At 32.3% G+C, this 23,693-nt stretch overlaps 3 protein-coding genes across 3 annotated transcripts; all 3 read right to left on the bottom strand.

The window, feature by feature from the left end:
• Positions 1–5,124: 5,124 nt before the first annotated feature.
• Positions 5,125–9,131, bottom strand: LOC120149599 (proteasome subunit alpha type-6-like). Its single transcript, XM_039162329.1, has 9 exons — positions 8,945–9,131; positions 8,747–8,841; positions 8,561–8,642; positions 7,633–7,729; positions 7,228–7,286; positions 6,973–7,055; positions 5,831–5,926; positions 5,648–5,707; positions 5,125–5,563 (listed from the first exon to the last, which is right to left on the bottom strand). Exons 1-9 carry the CDS (start codon positions 9,018–9,020, stop codon positions 5,471–5,473), a joined length of 741 nt encoding a protein of 246 aa, XP_039018260.1. The 5' UTR covers positions 9,021–9,131; the 3' UTR covers positions 5,125–5,470.
• Positions 9,132–9,660: 529 nt separating this feature from the next.
• Positions 9,661–10,023, bottom strand: LOC120149737 (zinc-finger homeodomain protein 11-like). The gene has a single exon (XM_039162452.1). It carries the CDS (start codon positions 10,021–10,023, stop codon positions 9,661–9,663), a length of 363 nt encoding a protein of 120 aa, XP_039018383.1.
• Positions 10,024–17,778: 7,755 nt separating this feature from the next.
• Positions 17,779–19,864, bottom strand: LOC120149660 (ubiquinone biosynthesis protein COQ9, mitochondrial-like). Its single transcript, XM_039162387.1, has 6 exons — positions 19,571–19,864; positions 19,388–19,495; positions 18,541–18,702; positions 18,268–18,439; positions 18,115–18,188; positions 17,779–18,042 (listed from the first exon to the last, which is right to left on the bottom strand). The coding sequence occupies exons 1-4, from the start codon at positions 19,862–19,864 to the stop codon at positions 18,377–18,379; spliced, it is 627 nt and encodes a 208-aa protein (XP_039018318.1). The 3' UTR covers positions 17,779–18,042; positions 18,115–18,188; positions 18,268–18,376.
• Between the last annotated feature and the right edge of the window lie 3,829 nt (positions 19,865–23,693).

Here is a 23,693-nt window from a genome sequence, read left to right as displayed (position 1 = left end):
AACTATCCGTAAATATACAAATATGTTATATGTCAATATCAAATACACATTTAATCACAAAGAGTTTGGTTGGGATTTTAAAATCGTAAAATTTTAAACAACTAATTGAACCGATTAAAATATAAATGAGGTATTGCGTTCGGGAAATATTTACATTTCCTACACAATAGTCCCCTGATTAACAATTTGGAAATTTTAAGTTATGATAATTTGAGCATTGTGTAAAAGGAAAGAACTAATGCGGAATTAAAATTAAGGGTCGAGTATACCCCTCGACTATAAGACATTGCTTTGTTGAGTCTTCCAACTACTAAAAGCTACTAAATAATCTTCTAATTATATGGTGTTGCTTTAATGAGTCCCATGATTATTAAAAGTTACAAAATGGTCACCTAACTATTTATATGTTCCAAACTCGTTTTTTTCTGTTAAAAATTGACGTTAGTCTGAGCTAGACGTTAATATGTTGATTCAGATATGCTAAAAATATGATCCTAAGATCTCAAACGACTATCATATCTCAATCAACATGTTAACGTCTAACTCAGACGACCGTCAATTTTTTATCGAAAAATGTTGAGTTTGGAACATATGAATAATCGGGGTGACCATTTTGTAACTTTTAGTAGTCAAGGAACTCAACAAAATAGTGTATGTAGTCGGAGGATCATTTTGTAACTTTTAATAGCCAGGGGACTCGATGAAGTAACACCCTATAGTCGGATGACCATTTGTCTACTTTACCCTAAAATTAATTGGTTTTATATTTTCCGCTTTTATTTGGTTGGATTTGATCATTTAAAAAATTAATTTAGCTAACCAAATTAGAATAAAAGTATAATTTTTAATTAATTTTCAATTACATATTTATTTTAAGAATGCTGAAGTTTGAATTATAATATATATTTTTTAAATTGAAAAGAGTGTCTCAAAGAGTTACGAGCTGATTCTCGAGTATGTTATCTCTTTCTAACAACACTTGTACTGTCGGTGGAGGGTCAGCATATACTGTCGTGGTAAAAACTCCATGGTCGGCCAGTTTTGCCATTGCGTCAGCAACAGTGTTTGCTTCTCTCGGTACTCATTGAATGGTGGTTTCCCAGCTGCTGTCAGTTCGTAGCTTGTGGATTTCACGAACGAGCGATAACGAATTTGTTGCAGCACCATCCTGGCTAATAATGTGAGTAACATTTAGGCAGTTCGATTGAATTAATAATTGACGTACGTATGCCTTTAGTCCAAGCTAGCTTCAATCCAATGAGGATACTCCAAAGTCCTGCTTGTAGAGCATGTGTAGCCAAGGAATTTGTTGAATCCAAGCGTCCAAGTGCCTGTACAATCTCTGATTACTCCTCCTGCAGTGCCAACAGTTGTGCTTGCGTTAACAGCTCCATCAACATTCAGACAGAGCCAATAGGTCGGTGGTTTCTCCCACTCCACAAACAATGGTGGCCGAACTAGAAGACTTCTAGGCGGAGCAGCGCATCCATTGAAGTGTTGCGCATACGCTAGGCCTGTTCAGAAAACCTTGTCTGTGGATCCACAGTTGCTGTTGAAGATAAATTCATTTCTTCGCTGCCAAACCACAAGAGAGAAACAAGTATCATAAAGGAGAGTCTTTGTCTTGATGTTGTAGAGTATCCAGTCCTTCAAATCAAGATCGAAAAGATTCGTAGACGTGTCGTGACAGTATTTTCTTCCATAGTTGTTGTATGGCATGACAATCTCGTAGAGCATGCAAAATTGACTCTCGATAAACTACGCTTGTATCGTTCGGAGTTTTTCATAATTCGCTGGTGAGCTATCATCCAAAAGAATAATTTATTCCGCTGAGGAACTTGCATTTTCCATACAATACTCCATTTTGGGTTTTGATTTGTCCAAGTGTCTTCAACTAAAGCTTTGTAAGCGGATTGTGCATTAAAATCAAGCTTTGGCCCCCATTTCCAAATGATTGACGTTTAGGAATCAAAATTTTGCATCCATTGAAGTGTTGCGCACACGCTAGGCCTGTTCAGAAAACCTCGCGCAAATAATTCGAAAAAGTTTTGGTACAAATTTGAGTTAGGCTTAAGTATCAACCCGAAGACTCTGTATAGCACCATCGGTATATAAAACCCCAACCCGATTGTCTCTTTGTTTCTCCTACATCTTCATCTGCCCCAAAACTCAATCGGAAAGCTCTCCTTGTTTATCATTTTTCCCATACCCTGAAACCTTAAGCTCTCTGAATTATACTGCATAATACTTTGTTAGGCTTGCTTCATTTTTGGAATTATTAAATTGAGTTTGCCATGTATATGCTTGATAGTCGTATTTCAATCTGGGATACTCGAAAGGTCTGTTAGAGTTACCAAAGAAGTAATGGCGAACATCTAGTACATGTTTTGGAATGTGAAAGCATGGTTTACTTTGGGGGGCAATGCGAGGTTTTTTGGTTTTGGTGTTCAGTACTTCATGTACCAAGCACAAGGTTTATGAATTGTTGTCGGTTTTCTGGTACGGAGGCTTGTTGGGAGCAAAAGAGAACGAAGTAAAACTTCTGAAGGAATTATGATAAGTTTTATTTTCTATTAGGAACATATACAATAATTATAGGCTATATATTATACCCTTTAATATGCTGCTGGTGTTGAATCAATTGAGCACTTTTAAAACAAATAGTAGATGTGTTTTCGATTTAGTAAGCATTGTTTGCTTTGGGAAGTAGTGCTAGGTTGTTTGGTTTAGCTGTATTTTATACCAAACACAATGTTTGAGATTTGCCGCAGGTTTTGTTAAGCTTGTTAGGTGTAAAAGAGCAGAAATAGAAAATTTTGAAGAAAGCATGTTGACAATTTTTATGTTTTACATATCATGTTATCATAGCTTTTAATATGCTAATGGTTATGAATCAATTATGCAGATTGCAGATGGGGGCCTTCAAAATCTTTGTGTCCAATGCTTTATCTTTGTTATAATTAACACCTAGTGCCGTCCAGATACGTTATTTGTAGATATGCTTGAGCAAATTGACTTGTAGGGTGGTTTGTTTAATTGTTTTTGATGTTTGTGCGCATATAGCACAATTATAGATTATTTTTCACCCAAAAGCTTTCTGGTTATTTTCTCACTTTTCAGCTGAGTTGAATCTGAATTGGTTTTCCTTCCATTTTTTTATATATAATTAGCCAAAATGGTTAAACCCAAAATTTATTAAGCATTTAATGTGAATAAATTAGTTGGCCCGTCTTATGTATCGAAAGAAAAATGTCTTGAGATCGTCTGTGATTTGGTTTTCTTTAAATGTAAACACAAACTATAAACTATGATATATTTGTACCTTCTCACTTTAGCTTCAATATGTTTGATCAAAATGTATTTGCTTTTGTTTTATTTGTGCATGTAGGGGTCTGCAACCATGCATTCCACTTCCATTGCATCAGCCGATGGCTCAAGACTCGTCAAGTGTGCCCAGGGTAAGGCCCTTGTCCTCCCATTGAGTATCTAGCTTGGGTATTTTCCCCCATGGCATTAATCTCTTAAGTTGTCTTTTCTTTTGCAGATAATAGCGAATGGGAATTCCAAAAGTATGGCCACTAGACCGCATTTGGGGCGGTAGCCTTTTACCTTCCTGGCATGTTGAAACAAGAAATCCCATTTCACCACCTATTTTGTTGCTTTAATATTTTAGAAAGGAATTTGAACAAATATTATGACAGTTGGTCCTAATTTTCATTTTACATGCACCCACTGTAATATAATCAAAACTCTGTTTGCATGTTGGGCGAATGTGTTCAAGGAAAAAAAATGTGGACCTACTCAATTCATTATGTGCGGTTATTATTTATTTTTAATCGCATTAAATTAATTATGCTATAAATAAAGAAATTAAATTATTTTTTAGTAATTTAATTTTATTTTTTAATATTTTTATTTTGAATATTTAAAATTTAAAATAATTTTTATTTTTTAAAAATTAAATAACACCTTAACTTTTACAAAATATCAATTCAACCCTCAAACGAGATAAAAATAATAATTTAACTCATTTGTCACATCATTAGTCACTGTGAACCTCGATGTCAATACTTTTACCCATGACGACATCATCATAACGTGAATGACTAAAAACGTTGATTAAATGGCCATATTAGGTATAAAAATAGTTCCAATGTCACATTTATTTTTTTTCAAAAGTACATACATTTTTAGCTAAAAAAATTAAAAAATTAAAAACTTTTACAGAAAAATCCTCTATTATCTTTTATCCGAATGAAACTACTATTTTTCTTTAAATAATTTTTCAGTAAAATCGACTTCATAAAATAATAATAAAACTCATTCTCCAAATTTTCACATTAAATATTAGTGAACACACCAAAAATTTGATCAACTTTTAATTTTTTTCCTTTTTGTTATATTAAAACATATACAAGAATTAAATTTACATACGAAGATATATATATATATATATATATATATATATATATATATATAAAGTTAGTTAAAAGATTAAACTTATAATAAGAACACGTTACTTGGTGCGAGTAAATTCATACCTACTTGAAAATAATATTATTTTTAAAATTTTAAAATAATTAAATCAAATTATTTAGTTTTTAAATAAAATTAGGTAAGGTTATCGCGAAAGGAGCCCAAGTGCAATGAAATCGGCTCTAACGACCACCGTTTACACCCAAGACGACACCAACTCATCCCACCTCCGTGATGCACCCTATGGTTTGTTACTCCACGTTATCTGTTCTGCCCATCAAACTATTTGTTCCATTATCATCAACTATTTTTTTTCAAAATTATATCTAATATTTAGTTTAATTTTATTTTGGTCATCCACTATTAAAAAATTAACGCTAATACTGATATATCACAATAAAATAATATCACATCATCACTGATAAAAATATTTTTTTTAAAACAACACCACATCAACAATTTTGTTAGTTCTCGAACAGAGAGCGGTCAAAATAAAATCAAAATTTAACGTTAAGTATGATTTAAGAAAAATAATTAGATGACCAAAATAGAAAAAAGTGATAATTGAGGGCACTAAAATTGTAGCTTACTGAAATATTTATAGATAGGCTGACCCGAACAATCGGAAATGTTGATGATATGATCATAAATCCAAATCCCAGCATGTTGTTTGGACACATGCTTTCGGGGAAACAAAATGAGATGTATAGCAAGAAATGGAATTGCACTAACAACAGGTAGTGTCCCAGGGAAACAATACAGGTTCCCAAGCACCAACGACATCCTCAATTCATTGCCAATAAGTCAGACCAGACCAAGGATAGACGGATTAATCCCGAAAATCACAACTAATGTCACCAGCAAAGCAACAAGCTCGTTAGTGATAATATAAAAAATAACACCATGACCAAAAACATGACAACTTCAATCTAGATTAATGATGAACAATATAAAGTTTGGAGATGCTAACATTATCTGAACTTGCCAATCTTCACTAATCACGCTCACTAATAGCCGTCAAATGTTCATCGATTTCTTCAGTTGACAATGCTCTGAAAACTGGATTATCAGCTTTCACTACTCCGACCTGCCAAAGATCGAACAAGTAAAGTCAACTCACAATTATAAGATAACAGATACTTAAATCACTAAATGGCTCAGTTACTTGTACCTCAATCTCAGTAGCCTTGAAATCCTCTTGAAGAACAGATTGCAGAGCGGAAATCGCAGTCTGGGAAAAGCAATGGGACACAACAAACAAATTTGATTATTTTTAGCCCATGTTAATAATGTAGTCTTTAGCAATATTCTTTACCATACATGACGAAAATACAGGCTAATAGAAAACTTTTACCTGAACTGTTTCCTCGTAAGTAAAAGCAGGGTCATTCTTCATTTTCTTTTCCAAGAAATTAATTGCCTCTTGTTCTTTCGATCCAGCACTGGTTGCCTGTATTAGCAAAAAATTATTCAAGGGAAGAAAAAAGAGTATCCTAAAATTGATCAAAAAGAATTTTTAATTCATGCTATTTCACCAACCACTTCACTGGGGGAACAAACATGCTACTTCAATGCTTTTAGCGACGGACAAAGAAAATTATAGTTAATATAACTGAAATACAGTTATGTGGGAGCAAATTGTTGTGTAACTTTAAATTATTGGACAATTCCCATTCTCACAACTCCTTGCTTGCTAAGCCACCTTCTGAAATTTGTAGTAGTTGTTGTGGTTTTTCATGCATAAGCACATAGTAAACAAAAAGGAATAGCAAATATATTTCTACACTGGCATTGTAAATAGTAATATAGGCAAAGAGAACTATTAGAGAAAAACAGCAACAAGTAATAATCAAAACAAAACATATGACTTCCGGAACCTAGCATTTAGAACCAGAACAAGAATTATTAAGAGATTGGAATGGCTGTACCCTTTTGACTTTTTCAGAGAATGTTGGTCAAGGAACTCCTCCACTTGCTGAATTAAAAGCTATAAAAAGAGGCATTGAATTTTTTTTGTCATCACGTTGGGAGTCTATTGGTAGGTTGATCGTTGAGAGTGATTGTTCGTCGGCAGTGGAATGGATTCATTCCCCGGTTCTGGCCCCAGTTTTTTTATCGCATCTAGTTTATCAGATTTCTACTCTTATCACGGGAAAGGTTCATTCAGTGAGGTTAATTCCAAGGGCGTGCAATGGAGAGGCAGACAGTTTAGCAAAGAAAGGGATAGGTTGACTGTGTGAGATGATTATTATGGCAGTTGGAGTGTTTAAGTATTATGTACTGGATTTTAGTGTAATTGTTAAATCTTATGTAATCTTTCAGTATCAATAAAAGTTCTAAGGCACTCTTTTCCTCCTTCCGCTGACCAAGGAGCTTATTCTAAAGCTCCATTAATCAAGAAGGGGGTTTTTAACGAGGCCTTCCATTCTTATCCAAAAAAAGAACCGGAACAAGAATCCAAACTCAACTAGCAATAAAAATTCATTTGAAAACTACCTTGTGACCATAAAAATGGCCAGCTGGGTCGCACTTGTAGAGTTGGGGTCCCTTCTCTTCATCAATGCCCAAAACCATAGCAACTTCACAAAAAAGGTACAAACATATTAAGGGAAGCATAGGGTAATGTTAGGGAAAATTACTTGGGGACATACATTAGCACATATTCACACACGTGTTAACAAACTAAAAAATTCTAAGTCTCGTATAACCAAAATTATATTTGTAACATTTAGAAAAAAACCATACACTTACCAACTCCAAGAGGTCTCATATAAGCATGTTGAGTATAAACCTGTGATTTGTCTGCAATCCTATTTCAATTAAAAGCAATTCGAGCTAAATTAGTTGTGGGTAATTGACAAGGACAGGAGTCCTAAACATCAAAGAAAACTCAACGATGAGTTCAAAAGAATAAATGTGACGGGATGGATTTGTTCATTTTTTATGAATGAACTAGTGAAATAAAGAGAACATGCCCCCATCTCGATATTAAGAAGAGCAGTAAAGAACAAGGTCATAAAATGTTTCAAACATAATAACTAGTGTCTCTGTCTCTAAACTTGTTCAAACATTAACTAGATGAGCTCTATAGATGCAACATTCACCGATTGGAAACACTAAAGATCAAAAAGTTCCATTAAATAAGATATAGCATACCATTTGGACAATACATCAACAGGTATCTCATATCCATATCTGAACCGAAACTCAGCTGCTTCATTCCTTGCTTGTTGGACCATGGTCCTAGCATCAGCTGAAGAGTATCATACAAATCTTATCAAACCATTCCTCCTAATGAACTTTCAAAGGTAAGTTAAGCCAGCCATAAAGTTTCTTTTTATCTTTCTCAGTTCTCTTTCACGACTTTCTTGAGTATTTCTTGTTTTCAAGTTAAGGCAATGCTGTCAAAGGCCCTAGGTGCTTAAACCCTTATATTGCCTCTGGCGCATATATATAAATATATATAAAGCTCAAGATGTAATAAACTCTAAAGTGGAGTCTAGTTTATCTACAACACATGTAATATTTTTATTGGATAATATGCATGATTTCCTTATGGTCCATTTTTGTTGTTGAATGCTCAAAATTGCGAAGTATAGAGCTTGATATTTTCCTTGTATAACTAGTAGAAGTATACAAAATAAAACAAAGTGAAAAACAAAAGAAATTAAAGAGAATCAATCAGGAGTGCTTTTTTATGCCTATCGTCTTCAAAAATAGCGTGCACAAATGAGCCTGGACAGCACTTCTGTTGAATAATGCTAAGGCATCAGACGACTAAGAGCACACCTTGACAACACCGAACTAAGGTTCCCCTTTTGGTGTTTGTTAATAAGCCTCATGATTGTGATTTGAGGAAAAATGAATGAAAGATTGTTAATATGCAGAATAGCAGAATGAAAATTAGGAATTTTTAAAAACCAAATGTTGACTGATTGTAAGGGTGAAAAGAGGTGTATTATTACAACCTAGAATCCTTAAATATCACCAAAACTATAGTTCACTTAGCCAAGACAAGAAAATATTGATAATTCAAATCATCAAAAGAAAATGATGAAGAAAAAAAACATGTTTCTAAGTAAACCTGTCATGCCAGTAGCTACCAACCCAAGATTCTTGGTAATAGCGAAAAGATGAGTGACACTAGTCTGATCCAAAAGCTTATCCTGCATCGCAATCATTAAAAAAAATTGAATACCCATATCAAGAAAAACGCTTAAGACACTCAATCCAAAGATAAAACCCAGAAAACATAAAGGAGAGAACGAACGGGAACTTTCTTCTGAGTAACAACACAGACGGAATCTTTTCCACGAACGCCAATCGATGTGATCCCAGATGCTTTTACTGCTTTAAAAGCATACTCTGCCCAATTTAATCGAAACAAAAATTGAGTAAAAAAACCTTATTATAAATAAGAACTTCAAAAGACCCACAGAAGAAGAGGTGACAGGGTGAATATACATACCGACTTGGAAAAGACGACCTTCAGGAGAGAAGATGGTGATATGTCGATCGTAGCCACCTCCACTTCCTCTGCTCATTTTCCCCCTTCGGTTTTTGGATTTTTTTCCTTTTTTTGGGTGCTTCAAATGTGCAGTGAATTGATGCCGAAGAAAAGAGAAAGCTGTTTACATATAAAAAATGATAGAAAACTTTTTCCCCAAGACTCGATGCCAACTGCTAAGCACTTCACGCTATAACTCGCTGAGTTAACTCGAGGAATTTATATTAGGGTAAACTCTAAGGATGGTACCTTATGTATCGTGGTTTATCCGATTTTGGTCATTAATTTTAAAAAACTATGATTTTAATCCCTTATGTTATCGGTCCTTTTGGTTATGGACGTCAATACTGAAATCAATACCATCACCATTGTCTTCATTATTGTTGTCGTTGTCCCGAATATTGATATTACCAACTGCTAATATATCTTTCTTGTCGAAAGTGTTCTTGTTTTTTGCATCAAAACCTTGAAATCTCCTCTGTCGACCCCTGCTTCATAGCAAAACTCTTCTATCAATCTTTATTCCCTCTTTGCCACTCTCCAACCAAGCCTCTCCGCAAAAGCATGCATCGTTTCTTTCTGTACTCCTTGGTAAACTTTATTCTTGACCGCTTCTTGGGTTGTTATTGTTTATCCTGGGCACCCGAGGATAGGAACTGTTGAGGTGATGATGGTACTCATCCAACGGCCCGGGACCCAGAGTAAGTCGTGGTCAAGACCAGCAGCATGTGCGGTGCAGAAGTACCGTAGTAAGAGTATGGCACAGGTGAGGGCAGGGTAGAGCTTGGACCCGTTCTATGGTTGGGGCTTGGACTAGAGCTTGTGTTAAGTGGAAGTGGAAGGCGACGGATGAAAGTAGGGCCATCGTAAGGGTCACGGCGGTGAAAGTTGTTGTGGCAACCACATGCGGCACATTTCAAAGAGGAGGGGTCAGATGGGGTGGCAGAAGGGCTAGACATGAACCCTCCACAACCATCGAGGGCATGTCCACCCAAGATAGCTGCATGGTTTTTGAGGTACTCTTTGTAAGAAAGCACCATTGGTGATAGATGATGTGGTCGGTGCAGAGAAATAATATGGACTTGGGTCTCAAAAATTAGGACTAATCTTATGGGTATGGGGTGCCCCATTTGCTCAGAAAGGGAACTAGAAAGGGGTGATGATGCCTTGACGTGGTGAATTAGGAGGACGGTGGGGACCCTTTTGTGGGGTTAACATTTTCTTGGTTTATCCTATATGAGTTTTGGTTTGAGTATAATGGGTCAATATAAGAAAACATGTATTCTACGTGGGTGGAAATTGTATATGATATTCAAGATGTGTCATTCATCCGGGAAATGTAGTGACAAGGTGTTTTTTTATTTTTATTTTTATTTTTTGTGTGAAGAAGAATATAAATGCCATATGTATTATAGTTGATTGACTGACGTGGTTTTTTGGATTTTTTAATTATCACATAATATTTTTATTAATAGTTTAATGGAAGTTAATGATTGAGGGACAATATATATCAAAAAGATAATATAAAGGATCAAAATTACAGTTTTTTAAATCAATGACCAAAATCGGATGGACCAAAAATATAAGGGACCACTTGTTTAGTTTACCCTTTATATTATTATTTTAATGATTTAATGAAAAACACAGTAAAAATTTAAAAACAAAAATAAATTAATTACTCATGGAAATTTGCACCTCTATTAACGTTGAGGGTACGTTTGGTTCACGGAATGTAAGATTATCAGTGGAAATAAAAGATTATCAGGGAATAGGATTATTGGGAATGTTACATTACTGTGTTTGGTTGGTTTGGCAGGAATGTAAGATTATAATGTTTGGTTGAATGAATAAAAGATTACTGGAATGTATATTTTATCAAATTGTTCTTGTTCTATATTTGTTAACAAGTTAAATTCTAAATGTTTAAATAAAAATTATTTATATAAAAATTTTATTTGTTGATAATATATTACTTGAGTATTTAAAAATATCATGTATTATTTTATTTTAATTAATATTAAATTTTACATAATTTATGTAAAAATATATTAAAATTTTACATCAACATTTAACTAAATGTTTACATTGTGGAAACTAGCTTCGGTTCATACATGACGCATTCACTGGGAGGTTTCTTATATTTTCCAACCGACAAGGTTTACATTCTTCTATATACAATAATTTATCATAGATATTCATAATAATAAAAAGATGTAAATTATCTTTGTTATCTAAGATATAATATTTATTATATCTTCTATATACAATAATTTATTTATTTATCTTTTATATTTATACTTAATTATGCATACTTTATCATTATTATTTATCTCATGAATTTATATTACAAAAACATAATTCTAATAAGTAAGAAAATATAATACTAAAAATCATATTGTCTATAAATTTATATTTCTTTATTCTCTTCCGCTGCCGGTTAAATTTCCTCTAATTTTAAATAAATTATAGTAAGTTTAGAAGTATATTAAGCATGGCATGTTGTTCCACTGAAAGACAATTGCATAATATTCTCTCTTTTTAATCCAAATGAACCTGGATTTTTATATGAAAACCATAAAAATATGAGTTGGAGAGATGTATAACATAGGGTTCAATTTCCTTCCAAATGTCATGGAAATTTATATCATTCGATGGTTTAAGCCCAAGACGACATAATCCAGACACAAAATTTCTCAAAAAGTGAATACTTATAGGAAGACAGAATCCCTTCACATCTACTACCAGAGCATGCAAGGACATTTTATTGGATGAGGCATCCATGTTCAACCTTACACCTGAAGGATCAGTTGCAGTACAAGGAAAAATTGCAGTATCTTATAAGTAATTCAAATTTCCCAACCAATCTAATACATGTCAAAAGAAATTTTCCCAAAGCGGGATCTTCACTAGGCAATTACCACGACCATGCGAAGAATAGAGAAAATGATGTAGTGGAAGGTCATCAAAAGTGCAGCAAACTAGTTGTCCTAAAACATAATTAGCCATTAGGTACATGCTTCAGATCCTTACAACTCAAGTGAAGAGGACTTAGGTAACCGGGTTCAAATGACAACATTTGGGAGTGAAATGGAACACAACGCAAGAGTTTGGAACAGGGCATTGCAGCAGTCCTTCTACAATAGTCCCTAGTATTTTGAAGCAAGGGCACTGTAGTGACCCACTTGCTGTCAAAACTTCAATGCCTCAGCACTGCAGTACCCGTATCAAATGCTCCAGCCAACAATGACATCTCTATCCCTACATTTTCCAAATCTAAAAGTTATATGTTTCCTAATTTGACATTATTTTTATCCTTTATTATTAAAATTATTTTTAACTGCCATGTCTTGTTATACCAGTATCCTAATGTTTTAGCAATCTTGTGTCCTTGTGTCTGTGTAGTCTTGCACACATATTGTGTGTCCATGTTCAATCTATTACATTTGAATGCACACTTTTAATATATAGACTTAAGATGGCTACTACAATTATCATCATTCATCCAAGTAGTAAGGCTAGGGGGGAAAATAGCTTACAAACATAATTTGACATTTACTTGAGCATTATTACTGAGAGATCTCTGCAAGCATGAAGGCCAGCCAGAACTAAGGAACTCCTATTGCCTGCCAAACCAAGTTCAAGATCTTGCTCAATTGATTTTGGCTTCTCAACATCAGCTTCATGCGGCGATAAGGTGGTCAAGGGTTTCAATGTTTCCTGGGACATTATGTTGCATGTAATTGTTTGGGTTACGTTTAATCTCTTTTTTCTTGATCTAACAGAAAAATGTGCAATCTGTCAACAAATGTAAGGCTTGTCAAAGTAGAGGTTCAATTAACTTGAAAGTGTAATTGTGACAATGAAATCCACGTAAATGTTAAAAAATAAAGGAAGTTGACTCCCTAACATACCCAAGTTAAAAAAATAAAGTGTAATTGTGACAAAGAAATACCGTTCTATTGTTCCCTTCTACGTTGCCAAATTAAAACAGAAATGTGAAGTGAAACAGAATTTTGCTCAATTCAGATCAACCTCATTTGACCCTTCCCCTAGTTCCTCCAAATTGTTGTTAGATCCTGGCTCTGTTTCATATCAACATAACTTATGTTACATAATTGACATTTATTGTCATCGAGAACCAAGAATCACATAATTTCAAATTCTAGAACTGGGTAGAGTCATCAGGATGGGCAAGGGAAAGGGAAATTGCATTGCCTGAACTCGAATCACAGTCCGACATATAATCGAGTTTTTGCAAACTATGCTAGCTGGAATACAAAATTCGGACTTCGGATAGAACCTAAAGCACATATTTATGTTAAATTTATGCATCTAAAAGCAAAGATTAAAATTTGCATCAAGAAGCAACCTTTTCCGTAGATTATCATCCAAAAAAATCCATTTTTATATTGGAAGCAAACAATCTAAAATATACAGAGAGCTAAAAGAGACCACTTGAATCATCCCCCTTAATCAATTATTTTCTATGGACAAGAACCAAATAGAGAAGCAATAAAATCCCACAGAAATCAACGAAGCCACTAATAAAACTAAAAAAATGATCCCATAGAGAAATATTCTCAAATTTATAGAAACTAAATGAGTTAATTGAGATAATTTACTCAAAGAACTTAAAAGACAACCATGTATAACTTCAGTAAAATTTTCCAATCAACCAAACAAATGATGAAAACAACAAGAAATCAACCAATAAGCTTTAAAAACCGAATCCACAGATTTAACGACCTTTCATTTCGAATAGCAAGGTTGAGGAGAAGAAAAGAAAGGTAAAGATAAAGTTTCTCTCATTGCTAGGAAAATAAAAGAAAGGGAGTGAAGAAGAAATCTTACCAGTAGAATCTCAATGGAAAACGATGAATTTTTTGCAGAGGCAAACTCACGGGAGAAGAACATATCGTAGAAATAAGCTCACGGGAAAAGAAGGGTATTTTAGCCCTTAGCACCGGTAATAATAAAATACCTAAGACATATGTGGGAATAACATTCCCGGAATAAACACACTAAAAATTACTGTTGGTATTAATTTATTACCCTCACTTGGGAATCTTACCCAACCAAACATGGGTATCCATAACCAGGAAAAAAAAATGCCTGTTGGGAATGAACAAATCCTTGATCCAAACGGGTCCTGAAAGTAATTTTTTTACTGATGTAGTTAATGGATATTAGGGGTGCGTTTGGTTCACAGAATGTAAGATTACCAGTGGAAATGTAATATTACCAGGGAATAGGATTACTGGGAATGTTGTATTTTGTGTTTGGTAGGCTTAGCAGGAATGTAAGATTATCGTGTTTGGTTAAAGGAATAAAAAATTATTGGAATGTATATTTGACCAAATTGTCCTTATTATATATTTGTTTTTTTAACGAGTTGGAAAATATTTATATATTTTCTTTAAAAAATTTAAATTCATAAAATTTATATATATTTTTTTTACAAAATTTAAAATATAAAAAGGTTTAATGAAAGGGTAAAAATTTTATTTTAACCCTTGAACTTCATATAAATTTTTAATTATAGACTTTTTTGTAAATCTAAAATAGTTTAAGGATAAATTTTTAATTTAACCTTCGTATAATTTTTATTATTCAATGACAGAAGAAAGATATTTTTGGGGAAAAAAATTAAGGGCATTTTAGTCCAAAACGTCGGTAATCCAACAATACCTAAGGAAAGGAAGGTAATGACATTCCCGGTAATATACCCAAAAAAATCCACTATTGATAATCTTACATTGCCGGAAATGAGATTCCCGGACTAACCAAACGGGGGAATGTGGATTCCATTCCCATGAGAATCTCACATTCCCCCATCCAAACACCCCCTAGGGGTATATATTGAACGAGTTAATTATGAGTGAAGTAGTGTTTGATTTGATTTGAAAATTATTTAATTTGTATTGATTTGATCAGTTTCTCTTTAAATTCGATAAAATTTTATTTGATTCGTGCTCGTTAAAAAAATTCATTATTCTTTAAACTTGTAAAATTTTTACCATATATTTTAAAAGTTTATATGTATAGTCTAGTAATATTCTATATATCTTAATATAAATATATATCAATAAATTTAACAAAAAAATAAAAATAGTGAGTGAAGTAATTTTAAAATCTAAAATCCATAGTAATCACCCACAAATATACCAAATTAACATATTACCACCAAAATAACAATCTATAAATACATCAAACTAACAATCTATAAATACATCAAACTAACAATCTATAAATACATCAAACTAACATATTACAACCATTCTTGAAAAAAAAAGAAGTTTAGTAATACATTAGTCAATCCTAGAAATAAGACAATAAACATCCTAAAAAGTTAAAAAAAAAAGAGTTAATGAATTACTCACGAACTTATCAAGCCAAGTTAAATCTTATTCGATTCGTTAAGGTCTTGAGCTAAACTCAAGTTAGATAAATTCAAATCGAACATTAATCAAATTTTAATAAAGTCAAATTCAAATTGCTCATGAGTTACTGAACTCAACATCCCTAATGAACATATATAATAATGATATATTTTACTTAAGTGTTTAATAAATTTTTTAGTTTAAAAATTTAATTAAATGTAAATTATAGAAAATATTTAAAATTTATAAAATCATGCAAAATTAAAAATATGATATTATAAAAATATTACTAGAATATTTGAAAAAATGTTAAAACAAAAATCAAATATTTCTTAAAAAAAATTAACCATCATCATCTTTTTAGCTACTTTACAACTCCCTTACTAATTTTACCCATCATTATTTTTAGGAAAAACTACTTTAAATGCCATCAAACGTTGAGCGTTGACTCGTTTATATTATTAAACTTTTAATTTTGTTAGTTTAACACTCACATTCAATTATATCATTACGCCATTAATGACTTAATATGACGATGACATAGTAGTTACACATCGTTACATAACTAACAGTTGTCTCACTAAAATGATGTCGTTTTGATGCAACTATTTTATTACCCAAAAAACTAAAAACAACACTATTTTAATTAAAATTTTCTTATAATATTAAAATATAATAAATTCTCCCCCTCCATGTTCTTCCTCCCCACTTATTACCATGTGTGATTCATTCTCATATGTGTTGTCATATATAATATTTCATAAAAAAATACCTCGTTTGGTCATCTCTCTATAAGAGTTTCTAATGAAAACCAACCAACTATCTCTCTCCCTATAATTTCAGATTTTGTGTTTTCATCGACTATGTAATCTTTTATCTTATATATTTTTTGGGTTTTGGCACATTTTTTTCTCTTCATTATAATTTCAATTCATTTTTATGATCATGTGTTATTGTTTGCTCATTCTCCTTAAATCTTACCAGTCTTTTTAATTTTGATGTATTTGTTACTGTCTACTAATTTATTTATGAATCTATGATTTCATTCAACAAAAAGGAGAAAATTCTGACATTCTTTAATGGCGAAAGCTAAAGTAATCGAAGACAAGGTTAAATAACAATTGGTTTGATTTTTTTTCTTCAGGATTTTCATTTGAAAAACTTGTTTCCAAACAAACACAAGATTGTAATCCAGAACCAGACCTTAATCTCAAACTCTCGCTTGATGGGATTTACGATACTGGGAATTACATTGAACAAAACCCTTGAACAAGATCATCTTCCATAGTCAAAAAAGTGGTGAACCTTAAGAGAAATTTTATCAAACAGGTGAAAAACACGACGTCGAAAAATTGAAGGCAAGGAATAAACCCAAAACGACAATTTTACCAAAAAACATTTGGACCAAACCAATTGTTGCCTTTTCCAACCGAGCGAGGAAAGCAATGCAAGATTCTAGTCCTTCCTTCGACATGGAAAAGGCGACAATCGGTTTGATCCAAATGATTTTTTGGTTAAATTGCGTTATGGGTTGATCTTTACCTTCAATTTTTCGACGACGTGTTTTCCACATGTTCGATAAAATTTCTCTCAATGTTCATCACTTCTCTTACTATGAAAGATGATTTTGTTAAAGGATTTTGTTCGGTGTGATTCCCAATACCATAAATCCCACTTAATGAGAGCCTAAGATTAAGGTCTAGTTCTAGTTTGGAATCTTAGGTTTGTTTGGAAACACATTTTTCGAATGAAAATCTCCAAAAAATTGAACCAATTGTTATTCAACCTTGTCTTGGATTATTTTAGCTTCCACCATTAGAGAAGGAGAAAGAATTTCCTCCTTCCTGTTGAAAGAAACCATAGATTCATAAACAAATCAGTAGACAGAAGCAAACACGTCAAAATTAAAAAGACTGATAAAATTTAAAAAGAACGAACAAACAACCCATGATCATAAAAATGAACTAAAATTACAATGAAGAGAAAAACAATTACAAAACCCAGAAAATATAATTAGATGTACACGATCGATGAAAACACAAAAATGGAAACTGTAAGGAGAGAGACATAGTTGTTTCGTTTTCTTTAAAAGCTCTCACAAAAAGATGACCAAATAAGGAACAAATTTGATGAGGTATTATAGATGACACAACACGGACGAGAATGAACCGCACGTTATAATCAGTGGGGAGGAAGAATACGGAGGGGATAATATAATTATATTTTTAATATTATACTTAAATTTTCGTTAGCAACCGTTAGTCATGTAATGATGCGCATCTACCATATCATCGTCATGTTAAGTCATTAACGAAGAAATGACATAATTGAACGTAAAACTAAATGTTAGTGCTAAAACTGATAAAATTAAAAGTTTGATGATATAAACGAGTCAGTGCTTAAAGTTTTGTGATATCTAAAGTTGTTTTCCATATTTTTATCATCTTTAACCCTCCTTCATTAAATCTCGATCAAATCTTAAGCTCCAACCCATCTTATCTTCCCCTAAATAACGATTAAATTCAACATACTTCAATTTTTACGAATTGTGTAGGGCTGATGAAAGTGAAATGTTGACTCCGACCCTAGTCATTGAGACATCAAGGAACCGTCCTTGCCAACAAATCCTTGCAAAGAACTCCCCATTCCAGCACCAACAGCTTCTGCCAAATACGTTGCCTGCAACAATGTCATTTCATTAAGATATCTAAAACATATTTCTAGAGGAAAAGTGATGGAGTGTGAGACTACCTCCAGTATTGTCTTCTTCAAATCAAACGCATCTTTCACCCGATCATCCAAGAACAACCACGTATTGCGAAACTCTGCCGGAAAATGATTAGTAAATAGGGTTGCATTTACACTAGAAAAAGTTCTAAGTGCAGAAAGGTAAAGGAAATAAACCTGGGGAGCGATCAGTCAGCATGTAAATCTCTGTTGTTGAGTATATCCATCCAAGGAAAGTGCGCTTCACATACCAATCAATATCAGAGGCCTCATTTCCAGCGGCGTGCTATATTTCATTAACCAGCATTGCTCTCTGCTTAAAACTTGTTGGAACATTCAATGGATGCGCCTACAAAGAATGTTAGGAAAAAAAGTAGTTGTCTCAAAGGGTTCGGCTTTGACCAAGTAAACCAGGTACTTCCACAAAAGAATAGGTATAGGTTCTAATACTTGGATGCTGAGAGCTTGAGTCCATTTCGATATGTAGGGTGCTTGCATTTCTAGGCGAATCCTTACAAGCTTTGAAATGCGTTGGCTAGGAATCAACTGTTGTAATTCCTCACTAGAGTCAATTCTATCAATTAGCCTCTGTAAGCAGTCATCCATGAAGAACTGCAGTACCAGAAAAAAGGTATTGTGACTGTAAAAGGACGGAGGAAAACTAACAATAGTAACTGAAATTAGCAAACCTGAGCATGAACAGATAGTGAGATATCTGTATATGTGGATACGATTAAAATGGAATTATGCATTACGAAATCAACATTTCGTGGATGCAACACAATAATAGAAACCCAAAATACAAAAACAAAAGAACCAAATTAATAATCCAGGAACCGAGAAAAATTACCTATGTTACCTAAACTCTTCATTTCCCTAAAAGAAACCATATCCAACACTTGTATCGAACAACGCATATTCGGACAAGGTAATGCGTACTGACCTCCAAATATATATCAGAAACTTAAAAAAAAAATTGAACATGCCTATATTGGGCATATATAGATATCACATTTCCATATCCGAGACTCCTTGAATCTGAGTAACTAGAGGAAAATGGCAGCATGCAAAGGTAAGAAATCTACATCATAAGCACTACTATCAGTCTCAGACTGTTTCTCAATTGTAATGCTCAAGCTAAAGTTTTCAAATTTGAATTCATAATAATCCAAATCAAGGAATAAATCTGACAAATAAATAAATGTCAAATTATGAGAGATTAAAAAGAGTAAAACTAAAGCTTATAAATGTCGAGACCAGAAGAAGAATTGAAAATCAATTTCACCCAGGGAATTACCTCGGCAAGTGCTGCTTCTTTACGAGGGAAAGATCCAACAATTGAAGGCAAAACACCAACTTCCTTTGCACCAGCTATCATCGCTTCTTTACTCCATCCGAACTTTATCTGCGTTAACAAAAATCGAATTTAAAAAAAAATAAAAATCAAACATAATAGTATGATCCTAATCAATGTGCGTACGACATGTCGTAGTGAGGCTTGCAGTACATGAGCTTGCTCCTCCTCGAACTCGGCTCTTGGATTCTTCCTCCTCTGACGCGGATCATCCCCAGCCGTCGTTGATGATGATGATGACGTGGAAGAATCGGAAGGATGAAGGATTTGATTAGGAAGCGTTTGAGGGTCGGCGGTAGTGGAAAACCATGAAGAGGTAATAACTGCTCTGAGAGTAGGGAAGCGGAGGAGGCAGCTTCCGCCGCTGTTTTTAACAAGAGAGGTGTTGTGGAGGAGGCGATTCGCCGCCATTCGATACATTTTTTGGTCTACCTTCTTCAGCTTGTGTTCCGTTTCGCAGAAGGCTTTTTCAAAAATAATAATAATAATAATTTATGGGTAAATTACAAATATTTCCGCCACACTTTACTCTCTCTCCTATTTTGTTTAATTAACTTTAAAAAAGTTTCAATTTAATTATTAAATTTCAGACATTGGATTTTTTTATCACTAAACTGTTATTTTTTAACTTTGTGCAGACTTGGCATTTTTTATTATTGTTTTGATTAACATGATATTTTTTAATTAATTTTTTTTAGTTGTATAAGCATCAAAAGGTTTTTGTCATCGTTATTCTCAACTGACCATCGCATCGACCGCTACTGTCGATGGTAATTATAGTAAAAAAATTTAGATCACCTATTTTAATACCATGAATCTAAATCACTTATTTAAATACCATGAATCCAAATCATCTATCTGTAAAATTAATGACAAAAAAATTGTACAAAGATTTTCAACTTCATTAGCATTTTTAAGACTTTTGTTTTTATTTAACATAATATTCAATTAAAAAATTATATATATGATATAAAAAATTAAATCACATTAGAAGGGGGTAAAAGAGAGAAAGAATCTTGCAATTAATTTTAATACAAAAATTGAAAAAAAAAAATAGGTAAATTAAATGAAAACAATACAAAGACTTTTATGATTTCCAAAACTGGTTTGACAATAAAATCAATACCTTTTTGGTCGAATCTTGGTGGTACCTCTTATAGTCGATGGTGATGATGACCAAAAAGTGATGATTTGGTAAAATTAATGGTGGAACAATGAGGGCTTATGATTTGAGGGTCGATTATTTTGGGTTCGTGAAACTTTGGTGTTTTGTTGGGCGATTCCAATGGCGAGAGGGGTAGGAGACGATGAGAAAGCACATACTTTAGAATCGATGCGATCTAACAGTGAATAACAGATTTCGAAAAAACTAGAACCCCAAGTGTTCAATGCTAGATCTATGAAGTTTGAGAGGTTTTTCGGTTAAACGGATATTGGGTTCACATTTAGAAGGAAGAAATGAGTTTGGTGGAAAATTTTGAGTCTTATCGGTTGTCGTCGACGGTGGCCGGTGAGACAACCGGTCATGATGAGTGGTAGCCGAATTTTGAGAAGATAGAGAGAAAATGAGAGGGGAAGAAAAGAATAAAAGAAGGAAATGAAAGGAAAAAAGAGAAAATATGAGTTTATAAGGGACTCAAAACTATTTCATTTTGATGTAAAATTATTTTTTTCAAAACAACGTCGTTTTGATTTCGTGTGTCATGTCATAACGTCGTTAACTATTTAAATCCAAAGTGACCAAAATAGGCGCAATTCTAAAGTTTAATGATTAAATTCAAAATTTTTAAAGTTCAGTGATAGAAATATGAAGAGACTAAAGTTTAGTGATGAAATTTTTAATTTACCCTAAATTTATATATTTATACTATTACTTTTCTTTTAAGATCTAATCTAATTTAACGTGCACAAACCAATTTACTTCAATTGTTAAATGAATCATTATTGTTCCTAGAAGTCATGGATTCAAGCATCAGTGATCTCAACGGTGATTAAACATTCATTATCAAATGATTGAGAGTACTTAGAACATATATTACTTTGTAATCATCTGTAGTTTAATCAAAAATAATAATAATAATAATCTAATTCCACGTAGATGAACCAGAAATTAGAAGTAATAATAATAATAATAATAATCTAATAAAGTTTGGGTTATCAAAATGGAATAAAATTAGTAGTTTAGGTACTAAACATGCAATTCACCCTTTTAAATTATTTTAAGGGTAAATTATAAAAATAATCATAAAAATTTTAGAATGTTTACATTTTAATCACTAAACTTTTAAAACTCACAATACTTTCACTAGTCTTTTAATTCGCTTTCATTGCGATCGTTGTTTGTTAACTATTGTTAAGAAATATTAAAGTAGCACATTAGAATCATCTTCTTCCTCAATAAAACCCTAAAGTTCCTCAAACTATTGGCAACCATTAACCTCCTTCTACGTGTCTTATCATCGTCTTATGTTCTTTTGATTGTCGTTGTCATTAAACACCACATTCACTATGCCTATGAGCTTCACCATCGTTTTATCGAAGTCTCAAATACATTTGAAACTTCCTCATCATCCAAACTCTATTAAATTACAACAACTTTCATTTGACTTGTCATTATTGTTCGACGTTTTTCATAATTTTACTCAGAAAATGATATTTTTGTAAATTTATATCTTTCAAAGGTATTTTAGCCAATTATTATATTTAGGCATCATGTTAGGCCCATTCCTTCATTATGAATTATTGACATTTCCCTTAAATCAAATTAGGAGTCAAACTATGCTAGTTTAGCATTCGATATTGATATAAAGTAGTTGAGTATCGATTCTAAATTCATATATTAGAATATAATATTTTGTCTTAGAATTGATATCCAAAGTCTAGTATTGATACTAAAGAGGAAATATCGATACTTCATGAATGAGTATCGATACTCTTTAAACATTTTGTCAAGACTTATACTCTAATTCATTACGATATTAATATCATAAGAATAATATCGATATAAAAAATTAGAAAAGGCCATTTCAAACTCAAAAAACACTTTTGATACCTCACTAAACATTCAATTTAAGGTCTTACTCGATTACTAAAGCTTACGAGAGTGGTGTTATCATTTAACATCATGTTTACACATATTTAACAACAAAGACATCAATTTAATCAAAAAACATGATTGATACCGAAAACATTCAATGTGCATCATAACAAAAAAATAAAACATCATTCATATGTGAATTATGATGTTAACATCATGGGTTATTTTTTCATCACAGTTATCATCGTAATTAATTGTTACGTCAATATCATAACGATTAATGATGATTTTTGTTGGTTAAAAGAAAATAATGATATAGTTCATAAAATTTGAGAGCTAAATTAATATAATTAAAAAGGAGAGATAACATTGATGTTTAAAAGATTAAATTGATGCAATTGCAAAAGAGAAGTAATATTACCCATTCGAAACAATTACAAGGATAAAGTTAACCTCTTTAACTTTTGCTTTTTATGATGATTTTTGTTTCTTCCACTTAAATAGTAAGATGTATAAACGAATATGTATAATACAAATAATATCGATCTAACTTGATTTATTTAATAATTTTATTTTTATAAATTTACATCTAACTTGAATTATTATTCGATAATAAGATATTTTAAATTCAAATTTAACTTTAACTTTAACTTTAAAAATAAATCTTAATAATTTTACTAATTATCGTATAAGAATACTTGAGTCATAACCCATGAAAATTTGTAATACTAAAAAAGAAAGAACAGAAGAGAAGATATGTCATGAGTCTTGGGTTCTAATAATTGTGTTTGTGAGAGTACGCGTGTTATCAATGATCAATAAATATTCTGAATAAATAATATCTTATAATCATCATATATTATTAAAAAACATTTTCCTACATTCATTCAAACGTAACAACAATATTACAATGAATCTACTTTGGGTCGAATGTCCTAATAAATTATTTTCTGATGGAAACTTTTCACATATTCCTGATTACTTGTCCTATTTAACCTTAAACAAAACCATTAAATAATTAAGGGAAAAAACAAATTTCTTTTATTTCATGAAAAGCATTCGCATGCTACAATTGATAAATGCGGAACTATGATTAAATTTTTTTTTAAAGTTAAATTATTGTACAGTAAAAGAAAAAAGTATTAAATATTTGCATAAATGAAAAATAGATATTAAACTAAAAAATCTAAAATAGAATTATATTAAAAATTT

This window comes from Hibiscus syriacus, unplaced genomic scaffold (assembly GCF_006381635.1).
Source record: "Hibiscus syriacus cultivar Baekdansim isolate YM2019G1 unplaced genomic scaffold, ASM638163v2 tig00111008_pilon, whole genome shotgun sequence".
NCBI classification, from domain to species: Eukaryota; Viridiplantae; Streptophyta; class Magnoliopsida; order Malvales; family Malvaceae; genus Hibiscus; species Hibiscus syriacus.
Note: the sequence above shows the minus strand (reverse complement) of the source record. Positions and strands in the feature narration are given on the sequence as shown.

Bases quoted from the DNA above. Each gene is read 5' to 3' on its own strand.
- LOC120149599 (XM_039162329.1), bottom strand. From the start codon at position 9,020: ATGAGCAGAGGAAGTGGAGGTGGCTACGATCGACATATCACCATCTTC. The intron at 5,927-6,972 runs GTAGTTTTCAAA...TTGCTAATACAG, and splicing joins GCCATTTTTATGGTCACAAG to GCAACCAGTGCTGGATCGAA. The intron at 5,564-5,647 runs GTACAAGTAACT...GATCTTTGGCAG, and splicing joins TCAAGGCTACTGAGATTGAG to GTCGGAGTAGTGAAAGCTGA.
- LOC120149737 (XM_039162452.1), bottom strand. From the start codon at position 10,023: ATGGTGCTTTCTTACAAAGAGTACCTCAAAAACCATGCAGCTATCTTG.
- LOC120149660 (XM_039162387.1), bottom strand. From the start codon at position 19,864: ATGTATCGAATGGCGGCGAATCGCCTCCTCCACAACACCTCTCTTGTT. The intron at 19,496-19,570 runs GTACGCACATTG...TTGTTAACGCAG, and splicing joins AAGCCTCACTACGACATGTC to ATAAAGTTCGGATGGAGTAA. The intron at 18,440-18,540 runs GTATTAGAACCT...CATTCTTTGTAG, and splicing joins CTCAAGCTCTCAGCATCCAA to GCGCATCCATTGAATGTTCC.